Below are 15,705 nucleotides of genomic sequence, written 5' to 3'. Positions count from 1 at the left end.
AGAGACACATAGAGAGAGAGAGAGAGAGATACGGGGAGAGAGAGACAGAGACACGGGGAGAGAGAGACATAGACACGGGGAGAGAGAGAGAAAGAGAGAGATTTGACAGGGAGACACACCTGGAGAGAGAGATTTGACAGGGAGACACACCTGGAGAGAGAGATTTGACAGGGAGACACACCTGGAGAGAGAGAGAGACAGGGAGACACACCTGGAGAGAGAGAGACAGGGAGACACACCTGGAGAGAGAGAGAGACAGGGAGACACACCTGGAGAGGGAGAGAGACAGGAAGACACACCTGGAGAGAGAGAGAGACAGGGAGACACACCTGGAGAGAGAGAGAGACAGGAGGACACCTGGAGAGAGAGCGAGAGAGACAGAGAGAGAAAAAGCCACCCACACATAGGACACACCTCCCTCTCTAACGTCTCTGTGTGTTCCAGCGTTACTAGACCTTCCTGTCCAGCCCAGTTCGTCAGAGGTTCTGGGCTTCGGCCAGACAGGAAACACTGCTGCCGGCGGTCAACTCCCTTTCCGCTTCTACGACCAATCACGTCGAGCGCCCAACGACCCCACCGCACAGAGATCTGTGTTCGCCTCCGTTGACAAAGTCCCAGGTAGTACACACCTACTGTACATTCACTACCTGTTACACACCTACTGTACATTCACTTACCTGTTACACACCTTGTCGTGGTAATTTCCTGTATTACTCAATAATAAGAGCCAACCAAACACAAATCAGAGTTATATTATAAAGTCCATCTTTAATTATATATGAGCTTCACCAAAGCCCTTTTATGACTCTCAGATCAATTCAGTGTCTATAAATGAATTCTCTGAGAGTCCTTACAAAACAATTATTAGTATCATTTATAGCCAAGATACACCCCGTCTCAACTTACAAAATAACCTTTTACTTGAAAGAGGAATATCCCGTAGCTAGATAGCATTAGCTATAAATTATCGTTCAGTTTGGTCTCCTAAAACGAGATTTCAATCTCATGCTTGGTACCAAAACATTACCTCATCCAATGGCATAAATCAATTGTCAATTCTAGATACTCCCATCTCAAATACACCCCACCCCTGGATAAGCTCAGAAAAGACAGTGAGCCTCATAGGTCAAGATAAGGGCAACCTCAGAGGGGACATACAATGGTTTCCAAACACTGCCAAACTCCTTCCCCCTATGAGAAAATTAGGGAGTGACTGGCGTATCATTAAAGCTGTAACAGAAGGGGTTTAGTGTCCTAGAATGGGGTTGGTATCATTTCAGCTGTAACAGAAGGGGTTTAGTGTCCTAGAATGGGGTTGGTATCATTTCAGCTTTAACAGAAGGGGTTTAGTGTGTCCTAGAATGGGGTTGGTATCATTTCAGCTGTAACAGAAGGGGTTTAGTGTGTCCTAGAATGGGGTTGGTATCATTTCAGCTGTAACAGAAGGGGTTTAGTGTCCTAGAATGGGGTTGGTATCGTTACAGCTTTAACAGAAGGGGTTTAGTGTCCTAGAATGGGGTTGGTATCATTACAGCTGTGACAGAAGGGGTTTAGTGTGTCCTAGAATGGGGTTGGTATCATTTCAGCTGTAACAGAAGGGGTTTAGTGTCCTAGAATGGGGTTGGTATCATTTCAGCTGTAACAGAAGGGGTTTAGTGTCCTAGAATGGGGTTGGTATCATTACAGCTGTGACAGAAGGGGTTTAGTGATCTAGAATGGGGTTGGTATCATTTCAGCTTTAACAGAAGGGGTTTAGTGTCCTAGAATGGGGTTGGTATCATTACAGCTGTAACAGAAGGGGTTTAGTGTCCTAGAATGGGGTTGGCATCATTACAGCTGTAACAGAATGGGTTTAGTGTCCTAGAATGGGGTTGGCATCATTTCAGCTGTAACAGAAGGGGTTTAGTGTCCTAGAATGGGGTTGGCATCATTTCAGCTGTAACAGAAGGGGTTTAGTGTCCTAGAATGGGGTTGGTATCATTACAGCTGTAACAGAAGGGGTTTAGTGTCCTAGAATGGGGTTGGTATCATTACAGCTTTAACAGAAGGGGTTTAGTGTGTCCTAGAATGGGGTTGGTATCATTTCAGCTGTAACAGAAGGGGTTTAGTGTCCTAGAATGGGGTTGGTATCATTTCAGCTGTAACAGAAGGGGTTTAGTGTCCTAGAATGGGGTTGGTATCATTACAGCTGTGACAGAAGGGGTTTAGTGATCTAGAATGGGGTTGGTATCATTTCAGCTTTAACAGAAGGGGTTTAGTGTCCTAGAATGGGGTTGGCATCATTTCAGCTGTAACAGAAGGGGTTTAGTGTCCTAGAATGGGGTTGGCATCATTACAGCTGTAACAGAAGGGGTTTAGTGTCCTAGAATGGGGTTGGCATCATTACAGCTGTAACAGAAGGGGTTTAGTGTCCTAGAATGGGGTTGGTATCATTTCAGCTGTAACAGAAGGGGTTTAGTGTCCTAGAATGGGGTTGGTATCATTACAGCTGTAACAGAAGGGGTTTAGTGTCCTAGAATGGGGTTGGTATCATTTCAGCTGTAACAGAAGGGGTTTAGTGTCCTAGAATGGGGTTGGTATCATTTCAGCTGTAACAGAAGGGGTTTAGTGGACTAGAATGGGGTTGGTATCATTTCAGCTGTAACAGAAGGGGTTTAGTGGACTAGAATGGGGTTGGCATCATTACAGCTGTAACAGAAGGGGTTTAGTGTCCTAGAATGGGGTTGGTATCATTTCAGCTGTAACAGAAGGGGTTTAGTGTCCTAGAATGGGGTCGGTATCATTACATCTTTAACAGAAGGGGTTTAGTGTCCTAGAATGGAGATGGTTTCTATGTAACTAAGTGGTGGGATTTCCTCTTAATCTGAGTAGGCTGAACAGTACTCAGACTCCTTCTCTTTTTCCACATTTTGTTTCGTTACAGCCTTATTCTAAAATGGATTAAATCGTTTTCTTCCCCTTTTATCAATCTACACACAATACCCCATAATGACAAAGGAAAAAATATTTAAATTTTTGAAAATGTGTACAAATAAATTAGCTGAATAAAATATAACATTTACATAAGTATTCATGACCTTTTACTCAGTACTTTGTTGAATCACCTTTGGCAGCGATTACAGCATTGAGTCTTCTTGGGTTTGACGCTACAAGCTTGGCACACCTGTATTTGGGGAGTTTCTCCCATTTCTTCTCTGCAGATCCTCTCAAGCTCTGTCAGGTTGGATGGGGAGTGTCGCTGCACGGCTATTGTCAGGTCTCTCCAGAGATGTTGGAACAGGTTAAAGTCTGGGCTCTGGCTGGGCCACTCCTGGACATTGAGACTTGTCCCGAAGCCACTCCTGTATTGTCTTGGCTGTGTGCTACGCCCCAGTCTGAGGTCATGAGGGCTCTGGAACAGGTTTTCATCAAGGATCTCTCTGTACTTTGCTCCGTTCATCTTTCCCTCGATCCTGACTTGTCTCCCAGCCGCTGAAAAACATCCCCACAGCATGATGCTGCCACCACCATACTTCACCTTAGAGATGGTGCCAGGTTTCCTCCAGACGTGACGTTTGGCATTCAGGCCAAAGATTTGCCTTTCCAAATCTTGTCCATTTAATTGACTTTACAACAGGTGGACTCCAATCAAGTTGTAGAAACATCTCAAGGATGATCAATGGAAACAGGATGCACCTGAGCTCAATTTCTAGTCTCATAGCAAAATGGTCTGAATACTTATGGAAATAAAGTATCTGTTTTTTTACTTGTAATAAATTTGTTAAAATTTCTAAAAACCTGTTTTCGCTTTGTCATTATTGGGTATTGTGTGTGTCGATTGATGAGGAAAATGTTTTATTTTAATCGATTTTAGAATAAAGCTGTTTTATATCATAATACTACACTTCTCACTGAGATGTAGTGTTTCTGGACCACTGGGTTTAACTTGTTATATCATACTACTACACTTCTCACTGAGATGTAGTGTTTCTGGACCACTGGGTTTAACTTGTTATATCATACTACTACACTTCTCACTGAGATGTAGTGTTTCTGGACCACTGGGTTTAACCTGTTATATCATAATACTACACTTCTCACTGAGATGTAGTGTTTCTGGACCACTGGGTTTAACTTGTTATATCATACTACTACACTTCTCACTGAGATGTAGTGTTTCTGGACCACTGGGTTTAACTTGTTATATCATACTACTACACTTCTCACTGAGATGTAGTGTTTCTGGACCACTGGGTTTAACCTGTTATATCATAATACTACACTTCTCACTGAGATGTAGTGTTTCTGGACCACTGGGTTTAACCTGTTATATCATAATACTACACTTCTCACTGAGATGTAGTGTTTATGGACCACTGGGTTTAACTTGTTATATCATACTACTACACTTCTCACTGAGATGTAGTGTTTCTGGACCACTGGGTTTAACTTGTTATATCATACTACTACACTTCTCACTGAGATGTAGTGTTTCTGGACCACTGGGTTTAACTTGTTATATCATACTACTACACTTCTCACTGAGATGTAGTGTTTCTGGACCACTGGGTTTAACTTGTTATATCATACTACTACACTTCTCACTGAGATGTAGTGTTTCTGGACCACTGGGTTTAACCTGTTATATCATAATACTACACTTCTCACTGAGATGTAGTGTTTCTGGACCACTGGGTTTAACTTGTTATATCATACTACTACACTTCTCACTGAGATGTAGTGTTTCTGGACCACTGGGTTTAACTTGTTATATCATACTACTACACTTCTCACTGAGATGTAGTGTTTATGGACCACTGGGTTTAACCTGTTATATCATAATACTACACTTCTCACTGAGATGTAGTGTTTCTGGACCACTGGGTTTAACCTGTTATATCATAACACTACACTTCTCACTAATGAAGCATTGGGTGTTAAATACACTGGATAGTGTCGTTCTGTAGGTTGGATATGCTGTTTAGTGTCTAGCACCCAGAGAGAGAGAGAGACTGGGAGAGAGAGGGAGACAGAGAGAGAGAGACTGGGAGAGAGAGAGACTGGGAGAGAGAGAGACTGGGAGAGAGAGAGACTGGGAGAGAGAGAGACTGGGAGAGAGAGAGAGACTGGGAGAGAGAGAGAGAGAGAGACTGGGAGAGAGAGAGAGAGAGAGAGAGAGAGACTGGGAGAGAGAGAGAATGAGAGAGAGAGAGAGAGAGAGAGAGAGAGAGAGAGAGAGAGAGAGAGAGAGACTGGGAGAGAGAGACTGGGAGAGAGAGAGAGAGAGAGAGACTGGGAGAGAGAGAGACTGGGAGAGAGAGAGACTGGGAGAGAGAGAGACTGGGAGAGAGAGAGAGACTGGGAGAGAGAGAGAGACTGAGAAACTTTGAGAGAGAGAGACAGAATGAGAGACTTTGAGAGAGAGAGACAGACAGCATGAGAGACTTTGAGAGAGAGACAGACAGAATGAGAGACTTTGAGAGAGAGACAGACAGAATGAGAGACTTTGAGAGAGAGACAAACAGAATGAGAGACAGAGAGACAGACAGAATGAGAGAGAGACAGACAGAATGAGAGAGAGACAGACAGAATGAGAGAGAGACAGACAGAATGAGAGAGAGACAGACAGAATGAGAGAGAGACAGACAGAATGAGAGACAGACAGAATGAGAGAGAGAGAGACAGAATGAGAGAGAGAGAGAGAGAGACTGTTTAGTGTCTAGCACTCAGGAATGTGTATTTCTGTTTACCTCAGTGTGCCTGCATCCAGCTCAATCTAATTGTTATTTTGAAGAAAAAAAATTACACAATTACAAATGTGTGTTTACCTTGTGTTTATGGAATGATGATGTGTGTGTGTGTGTGTGTGTTTACCTTGTGTGTATGTTATGATGATGTGTGTGTGTGTGTGTTGTGTTGCAGGGTTTGCGGTCGCCCACTGTGTATCTCAACACAGCACGTCTCCCCTCTCCTCCCCCTCCCCACCTTCCTCAGGTAGCGGCAGCACCGGACGGTGTGACTCTGTTACAGCCAGTACTATATCAGCTAACAGCCCTACAGGTAACACACACACACCACCATCAGTACTTTTTAACAACCGTCCCTGAAGTCTGTAAGTACTAATTCTAGTTTAATAATACTAGAGGTTTAGAACTCTTAACGGGCTGGTCTTCAAGACGCAGATGGAATCCTAGTCCTGACTCCTGGACAACAACAAAAAAAACACTTTGACATTGTAAAGATCGTTAGCTCTAAATGCTAGGCTTAGATAGCAGTTGGCTGTAGCGATCGTTAGCTCTAGATGCTAGGCTTAGATAGCAGTTGGCTGTAGCTATCGTTAGCTCTAGATGCTAGGCTTAGATAGCAGTTGGCTGTAGCTATCGTTAGCTCTAGATGCTAGGCTTAGATAGCAGTTGGCTGTAGCTATCGTTAGCTCTAGATGCTAGGCTTAGATAGCAGTTGGCTGTAGCGATCGTTAGCTCTAGATGCTAGGCTTAGATAGCAGTTGGCTGTAGCTATCGTTAGCTCTAGATGCTAGGCTTAGATAGCAGTTGGCTGTAGCTATCGTTAGCTCTAGATGCTAGGCTTAGATAGCAGTTGGCTGTAGCTATCGTTAGCTCTAGATGCTAGGCTTAGATGCTAGCTCTAGATGCTCGGCTTAGATAGCAGTTGGCTGTAGCGATCGTTAGCTCTAGATGCTAGGCTTAGATAGCAATTGTCTGTAGTGATCGTTAGCTCTATATGCTAGGCTTAGATATTAGCTATTGTTAGCTCTAGATGCTAGGCTTAGATATTAGCTATCGTTAGCTCTAGATGTTAGGCTTAGATAGCAGTTGGCTGTAGCTATCGTTAGCTCTAGATGCTAGGCTTAGATAGCAGTTGGCTGTAGCTATCGTTAGCTCTAGATGCTAGGCTTAGATAGCAGTTGGCTGTAGAGATCGTTAGCTCTAGATGCTAGGTTTAGATAGCAGTTGGCTGTAGAGATTGTTAGCTCTAGATGCTAGGCTTAGATAGCAGTTGGCTGTAGCTATCGTTAGCTCTAGATGCTAGGCTTAGATAGCAGTTGTCTGTAGCGATCGTTAGCTCTAGATGCTAGGCTTAGTTAGCAGTTGGCTGTAGCAATCGTTAGCTCTAGATACTAGGCTTAGATATTAGCTATCGTTAGCTCTAGATGCTAGGCTTAGATAGTAGCTATCGTTAGCTCTAGATGCTAGGCTTAGATAGTAGCTATCGTTAGCTCTAGATGCTAGGCTTAGATAGTAGCTATCGTTAGCTCTAGATGCTAGGCTTAGATAGTAGCTATCGTTAGCTCTAGATGCTAGGCTTAGATAGTAGCTATCGTTAGCTCTAGATGCTAGGCTTAGATAGTAGCTTAGATAGTAGCTATCGTTAGCTCTAGATGCTAGGCTTAGATAGTAGCTATCGTTAGCTCTAGATGCTAGGCTTAGATAGTAGCTATCGTTAGCTCTAGATGCTAGGCTTAGATAGTAGCTATCGTTAGCTCTAGATGCTAGGCTTAGATAGTAGCTATCGTTAGCTCTAGATGCTAGGCTTAGATAGTAGCTATCGTTAGCTCTAGATGCTGGTCTTAGATAGTAGCTATCGTTAGCTCTAGATGCTGGTCTTAGATAGCAGTTGTCTGTAGAGACCGTTAGCTCTAGACGCTAGGCTTAGATAGCAGTTGTCTGTAGCTATCGTTAGCTCTAGATGCTAGGCTTAGATAGCAGTTGACTTTAGCTGCAGCTAACCGTATGAGCTAACATTTAACCCTGTCCTCCTCAGATGAGGATACGTTCTTGGAGCACACGCCTCCTTCGTCCTCCGGTGGAGAGGGAGGAGGAGGAAGAGGAGGAGAGTTAACCGGGTCTTGTCCCCCTGTCCCGTCTGTCCTGGCCCCCAGCCTCACCCCTGCCTCCCAGCCGAACATCTCTCTACTGACAGACGACAACACAGACTCTCTGAGCGTCGAGTCGCTGACCCTGCTACCCCCGGCTGACCCCCCGCACCTGCACGCACTCGGCTCACACACACACCTCGGCACTGATACGGCTATCAGAGAGGAGGAGGAGGAGGAAGAGGAGGAGGGGCTAGAGAAGAGAGAAGGGAAGGAGCCAAAAGAGGAAGTGGAAGGGTCGGCGATGGAGGAAGAGGAGGAGGCGGAGACTGAAACAGAAACAACAATTCAAGAGACGGCTGAAGCAGAGATGGAAACGCCCACTGAGCAAGACACGCCCTCAGAGGCGGAGGGAGACACACCCCTTTCTCTGGATGCAGCTGCATCAGAAGGGGAGGTGACTGGTCAGGACACACCCACTGGAGAGGAAGCAGAGAAAGACACACCTCCTAAAGAGGACACGCCCACAGAAACAGCCTGAGTAAAGAGGACACACCCACAGAAACAGCCTGAGTAAAGAGGTCACGCCCACAGAAACAGTCTGAGTAAAGAGGACACGCCCACAGAAACAGCCTGAGTAAAGAGGACACACCCACAGAAACAGCCTGAGTAAAGAGGACACACCCACAGAAACAGCCTGACTAAAGAGGACACACCCACAGAAAGTCTGATTAGAGGACACACCCACAGAAACAGCCTGAGTAGAGGACACGCCCACAGAAACAGCCTGACAAGAGGACACGCCCACAGAAACAGTCTGATTAAAGAGGACACGCCCACAGAAACAGCCTGACTAAAGAGGACACGCCCACAGAAACAGTCTGATTAAAGAGGACACGCCCACAGAAACAGCCTGACTAAAGAGGACACACCCACAGAAACAGCCTGATTAGAGGACACGCCCACAGAAACAGCCTGATTAAAGAGGACACGCCCACAGAAACAACCTGATTAAAGAGGACACGCCCACAGAAACAGCCTGATTAGAGGACACGCCCACAGAAACAGCATGACTAAAGAGGACACACCTACAGAAACAGCCTGATTAAAGAGGACACGCCCACAGAAACAGCCTGATTAAAGAGGACACACCCACAGAAACAGCCTGACTAAAGAGGACACACCCACAGAAACAGCCTGAGTAGAGAGGACACGCCCACAGAAACAGCCTGATTAAAGAGGACACACCCACAGAAACAGCCTGACTAAAGAGGACACGCCCACAGAAACAGCCTGACTAAAGAGGACACACCCACAGAAACAGCCTGACTAAAGAGGACACACCCACAGAAACAGCCTGATTAAAGAGGACACACCCACAGAAACAGCCTGATTAAAGAGGACACGCCCACAGAAACAGCCTGAGTAAAGAGGACACACCCACAGAAATAGCCTGAGTAAAGAGGACACACCCACAGAAACAGCCTGAGTAAAGAGGACACACCCACAGAAACAGCCTGAGTAAAGAGGACACACCCACAGAAACAGCCTGAGTAAAGAGGACACACCCACAGAAACAGCCTGAGTAAAGAGGACACACCCACAGAAACAGCCTGACTAAAGAGGACACGCCCACAGAAACAGCCTGAGTACAGAGGACACACCCACAGAAACAGCCTGAGTAAAGAGGACACACCCACAGAAACAGCCTGAGTAAAGAGGACACACCCACAGAAACAGCCTGAGTAAAGAGGACACACCCACAGAAACAGCCTGACTAAAGAGGACACGCCCACAGAAACAGCCTGAGTACAGAGGACACACCCACAGAAACAGCCTGATTAGAGGACACACCCACAGAAACAGCCTGACTAAAGAGGACACACCCACAGAAACAGCCTGAGTAAAGAGGACACGCCCACAGAAACAGCCTGACTAAAGAGGACACACCCACAGAAACAGCCTGACTAAAGAGGACACACCCACAGAAACAGCCTGATTAAAGAGGACACACCCACAGAAACAGCCTGACTAAAGAGGACACGCCCACAGAAACAGCCTGAGTAAAGAGGACACGCCCACAGAAACAGCCTGAGTAAAGAGGACACACCCACAGAAACAGCCTGAGTAAAGAGGACACACCCACAGAAACAGCCTGAGTACAGAGGACACGCCCACAGAAACACTCTCAACCATCAGAGGGATAAGTCATGATAGGATTAGGTTACTAACCCCCCCCCAGTCCTGTTCTCAACCATCAGAGGGATAAGTCATGATAGGATTAGGTTACTAACCCCCCCCCCAGTCCTGTTCTCAACCATCAGAGGGATAAGTCATGATAGGATTAGGTTACTAACCCCCCCCCCCCCCCCCCCCAGTCCTGTTCTCAACCATCAGAGGGATAAGTCATGATAGGATTAGGTTACTAACCCCCCCCCCCCCCCAGTCCTGTTCTCAACCATCAGAGAGATAAGTCATGATAGGATTAGGTTACTAACCCCCCCCAGTCCTGTTCTCAGCCATCAGAGGGATAAGTCATGATAGGATTAGGTTACTAACCCCCCCCCCAGTCCTGTTCTCAACCATCAGAGGGATAAGTCATGATAGGATTAGGTTACTAACCCCCCCCAGTCCTGTTTTCAACCATCAGAGGGATAAGTCATGATAGGATTAGGTTACTAACCCCCCCCCAGTCCTGTTCTCAACCATCAGAGGGATAAGTCATGATAGGATTAGGTTACTAACCCCCCCCCCCCCCCCCCAGTCCTGTTCTCAACCATCAGAGGGATAAGTCATGATAGGATTAGGTTACTAACCCCCCCCAGTCCTGTTCTCAACCATCAGAGGGATAAGTCATGATAGGATTAGGTTACTAACCCCCCCCCCAGTCCTGTTCTCAACCATCAGAGGGATAAGTCATGATAGGATTAGGTTACTAACCCCCCCCAGTCCTGTTCTCAACCATCAGAGGGATAAGTCATGATAGGATTAGGTTACTAACCCCCCCAGTCCTGTTCTCAGCCATCAGAGGGATAAGTCATGATAGGATTAGGTTACTAACCCCTCCCCCCCCCAGTCCTGTTCTCAACCATCAGAGGGATAAGTCATGATAGGATTAGGTTACTAACCCCCCCCCAGTCCTGTTCTCAACCATCAGAGGGATAAGTCATGATAGGATTAGGTTACTAACCCCTCCCCCCCCCAGTCCTGTTCTCAACCATCAGAGGGATAAGTCATGATAGGATTAGGTTACTAACCCCCCCCCCAGTCCTGTTCTCAACCATCAGAGGGATAAGTCATGATAGGATTAGGTTACTAACCCCCCCCCAGTCCTGTTCTCAACCATCAGAGGGATAAGTCATGATAGGATTAGGTTACTAACCCCCCCCCCCCCCCCAGTCCTGTTCTCAACCATCAGAGGGATAAGTCATGATAGGATTAGGTTACTAACCCCCCCCCCCAGTCCTGTTCTCAACCATCAGAGGGATAAGTCATGATAGGATTAGGTTACTAACCCCCCCCCCCCCCCAGTCCTGTTCTCAACCATCAGAGGGATAAGTCATGATAGGATTAGGTTACTAACCCCCCCCCCCCCCAGTCCTGTTCTCAACCATCAGAGAGATAAGTCATGATAGGATTAGGTTACTAACCCCCCCCAGTCCTGTTCTCAGCCATCAGAGGGATAAGTCATGATAGGATTAGGTTACTAACCCCCCCCCCCCAGTCCTGTTCTCAACCATCAGAGGGATAAGTCATGATAGGATTAGGTTACTAACCCCCCCCAGTCCTGTTTTCAACCATCAGAGGGATAAGTCATGATAGGATTAGGTTACTAACCCCCCCCCAGTCCTGTTCTCAACCATCAGAGGGATAAGTCATGATAGGATTAGGTTACTAACCCCCCCCCCCCCCCCAGTCCTGTTCTCAACCATCAGAGGGATAAGTCATGATAGGATTAGGTTACTAACCCCCCCCAGTCCTGTTCTCAACCATCAGAGGGATAAGTCATGATAGGATTAGGTTACTAACCCCCCCCCAGTCCTGTTCTCAACCATCAGAGGGATAAGTCATGATAGGATTAGGTTACTAACCCCCCCCAGTCCTGTTCTCAACCATCAGAGGGATAAGTCATGATAGGATTAGGTTACTAACCCCCCCAGTCCTGTTCTCAGCCATCAGAGGGATAAGTCATGATAGGATTAGGTTACTAACCCCCCCCCCCCCCCAGTCCTGTTCTCAACCATCAGAGGGATAAGTCATGATAGGATTAGGTTACTAACCCCCCCCCAGTCCTGTTCTCAACCATCAGAGGGATAAGTCATGATAGGATTAGGTTACTAACCCCTCCCCCCCCCAGTCCTGTTCTCAACCATCAGAGGGATAAGTCATGATAGGATTAGGTTACTAACCCCCCCCCCAGTCCTGTTCTCAACCATCAGAGGGATAAGTCATGATAGGATTAGGTTACTAACCCCCCCCCCAGTCCTGTTCTCAACCATCAGAGGGATAAGTCATGATAGGATTAGGTTACTAACCCCCCCCCCCCCCCCCAGTCCTGTTCTCAACCATCAGAGGGATAAGTCATGATAGGATTAGGTTACTAACCCCCCCCCCCCAGTCCTGTTCTCAACCATCAGAGGGATAAGTCATGATAGGAATAGGTTACTAACCCCCCCCCCAGTCCTGTTCTCAACCATCAGAGGGATAAGTCATGATAGGATTAGGTTACTAACCCCCCCAGTCCTGTTCTCAACCATCAGAGGGATAAGTCATGATAGGATTAGGTTACTAACCCCCCCAGTCCTGTTCTCAACCATCAGAGGGATAAGTCATGATAGGATTAGGTTACTAACCCCCCCCAGTCCTGTTCTCAGCCATCAGAGGGATAAGTCATGATAGGATTAGGTTACTAACCCCCCCCAGTCCTGTTCTCAACCATCAGAGGGATAAGTCATGATAGGATTAGGTTACTAACCCCCCCCCCAGTCCTGTTCTCAACCATCAGAGGGATAAGTCATGATAGGATTAGGTTACTAACCCCCCCCCCCCCCAGTCCTGTTCTCAACCATCAGAGGGATAAGTCATGATAGGATTAGGTTACTAACCCCCCCCCCCCCCCCAGTCCTGTTCTCAACCATCAGAGGGATAAGTCATGATAGGATTAGGTTACTAACCCCCCCCCCCCCAGTCCTGTTCTCAACCATCAGAGGGATAAGTCATGATAGGATTAGGTTACTAACCCCCCCCAGTCCTGTTCTCAACCATCAGAGGGATAAGTCATGATAGGATTAGGTTACTAACCCCCCCCAGTCCTGTTCTCAACCATCAGAGGGATAAGTCATGATAGGATTAGGTTACTAACCCCCCCCCCCCCAGTCCTGTTCTCAACCATCAGAGGAATAAGTCATGATAGGATTAGGTTACTAACCCCCCCCCAGTCCTGTTCTCAACCATCAGAGGGATAAGTCATGATAGGATTAGGTTACTAACCCCCCCCCAGTCCTGTTCTCAACCATCAGAGGGATAAGTCATGATAGGATTAGGTTACTAACCCCCCCCAGTCCTGTTCTCAACCATCAGAGGGATAAGTCATGATAGGATTAGGTTACTAACCCCCCCAGTCCTGTTCTCAGCCATCAGAGGGATAAGTCATGATAGGATTAGGTTACTAACCCCTCCCCCCCCCAGTCCTGTTCTCAACCATCAGAGGGATAAGTCATGATAGGATTAGGTTACTAACCCCCCCCCCAGTCCTGTTCTCAACCATCAGAGGGATAAGTCATGATAGGATTAGGTTACTAACCCCTCCCCCCCCCCAGTCCTGTTCTCAACCATCAGAGGGAAAAGTCATGATAGGATTAGGTTACTAACCCCCCCCCCAGTCCTGTTCTCAACCATCAGAGGAATAAGTCATGATAGGATTAGGTTACTAACCCCCCCCCAGTCCTGTTCTCAACCATCAGAGGGATAAGTCATGATAGGATTAGGTTACTAACCCCCCCCCCCCCAGTCCTGTTCTCAACCATCAGAGGGATAAGTCATGATAGGATTAGGTTACTAACCCCCCCCCCCCCAGTCCTGTTCTCAACCATCAGAGGGATAAGTCATGATAGGATTAGGTTACTAACCCCCCCAGTCCTGTTCTCAACCATCAGAGGGATAAGTCATGATAGGATTAGGTTACTAACCCCCCCCCCAGTCCTGTTCTCAACCATCAGAGGGATAAGTCATGATAGGATTAGGTTACTAACCCCCCCAGTCCTGTGCTCAACCATCAGAGGGATAAGTCATGATAGGATTAGGTTACTAACCCCCCCAGTCCTGTTCTCAACCAACAGAGGGATAAGTCATGATAGGATTAGGTTACTAACCCCCCCAGTCCTGTTCTCAACCATCAGAGGGATAAGTCATGATAGGATTAGGTTACTAACCCCCCCCAGTCCTGTTCTCAGCCATCAGAGGGATAAGTCATGATAGGATTAGGTTACTAACCCCCCCCAGTCCTGTTCTCAACCATCAGAGGGATAAGTCATGATAGGATTAGGTTACTAACCCCCCCCCCCCCCCCAGTCCTGTTCTCAACCATCAGAGGGATAAGTCATGATAGGATTAGGTTACTAACCCCCCCCCCCCCCCCAGTCCTGTTCTCAACCATCAGAGGGATAAGTCATGATAGGATTAGGTTACTAACCCCCCCCCCCCCCCCAGTCCTGTTCTCAACCATCAGAGGGATAAGTCATGATAGGATTAGGTTACTAACCCCCCCCCAGTCCTGTTCTCAACCATCAGAGGGATAAGTCATGATAGGATTAGGTTACTAACCCCCCCCAGTCCTGTTCTCAGCCATCAGAGGGATAAGTCATGATAGGATTAGGTTACTAACCCCCCCAGTCCTGTTCTCAACCATCAGAGGGATAAGTCATGATAGGATTAGGTTACTAACCCCCCCAGTCCTGTTCTCAACCATCAGAGGGATAAGTCATGATAGGATTAGGTTACTAACCCCCCCCAGTCCTGTTCTCAGCCATCAGAGGGATAAGTCATGATAGGATTAGGTTACTAACCCCCCCCAGTCCTGTTCTCAACCATCAGAGGGATAAGTCATGATAGGATTAGGTTACTAACCCCCCCCCCAGTCCTGTTCTCAACCATCAGAGGGATAAGTCATGATAGGATTAGGTTACTAACCCCCCCCAGTCCTGTTCTCAACCATCAGAAGGATAAGTCATGATAGGATTAGGTTACTAACCCCCCCCAGTCCTGTTCTCAACCATCAGAGGGATAAGTCATGATAGGATTAGGTTACTAACCCCCCCAGTCCTGTTCTCAACCATCAGAGGGATAAGTCATGATAGGATTAGGTTACTAACCCCCCCCCCCCCCAGTCCTGTTCTCAACCATCAGAGGGATAAGTCATGATAGGATTAGGTTACTAACCCCCCCCCCCCCCCCAGTCCTGTTCTCAACCATCAGAGGGATAAGTCATGATAGGATTAGGTTACTAACCCCCCCCCCAGTCCTGTTCTCAGCCATCAGAGGGATAAGTCATGATAGGATTAGGTTACTAACCCCCCCCAGTCCTGTTCTCAGCCATCAGAGGGATAAGTCATGATAGGATTAGGTTACTAACCCCCCCCCCCCCCCCCAGTCCTGTTCTCAACCATCAGAGGGATAAGTCATGATAGGATTAGGTTACTAACCCCCCCAGTCCTGTTCTCAACCATCAGAGGGATAAGTCATGATAGGATTAGGTTACTAACCCCCCCAGTCCTGTTCTCAACCATCAGAGGGATAAGTCATGATAGGATTAGGTTACTAACCCCCCCCCCAGTCCTGTTCTCAACCATCAGAGGGATAAGTCATGATAGGATTAGGTTACTAACCCCCCCCCC

The 15,705-nt window shown here is 47.0% G+C and overlaps 1 protein-coding gene across 2 annotated transcripts in view; it reads left to right on the top strand.

Moving 5' to 3' along the window:
- The window catches only part of clec16a (C-type lectin domain containing 16A), a 134,771-nt gene extending 124,583 nt beyond the window's left edge, over nt 1-10,188 (top strand). For both annotated transcript variants that reach the window (XM_071390981.1, XM_071390980.1), the window contains exons 21-23: nt 445-618; nt 5,902-6,039; nt 7,762-10,188. In XM_071390981.1, coding sequence (XP_071247082.1) covers nt 445-618; nt 5,902-6,039; nt 7,762-8,354 — 905 coding nt within the window. In that variant the 3' untranslated portion in view covers nt 8,355-10,188. The remainder of the gene's footprint in view (nt 1-444; nt 619-5,901; nt 6,040-7,761) is intronic.
- Nucleotides 10,189-15,705: the final 5,517 nt, after the last annotated feature.

This window comes from Salvelinus alpinus, chromosome 1, assembly GCF_045679555.1.
Source record: "Salvelinus alpinus chromosome 1, SLU_Salpinus.1, whole genome shotgun sequence".
NCBI lineage: Eukaryota > Metazoa > Chordata > Actinopteri > Salmoniformes > Salmonidae > Salvelinus > Salvelinus alpinus.
The sequence above is the reverse complement of the archived record's forward strand: the minus strand, read 5'-3'. Positions and strand labels throughout refer to the sequence as shown.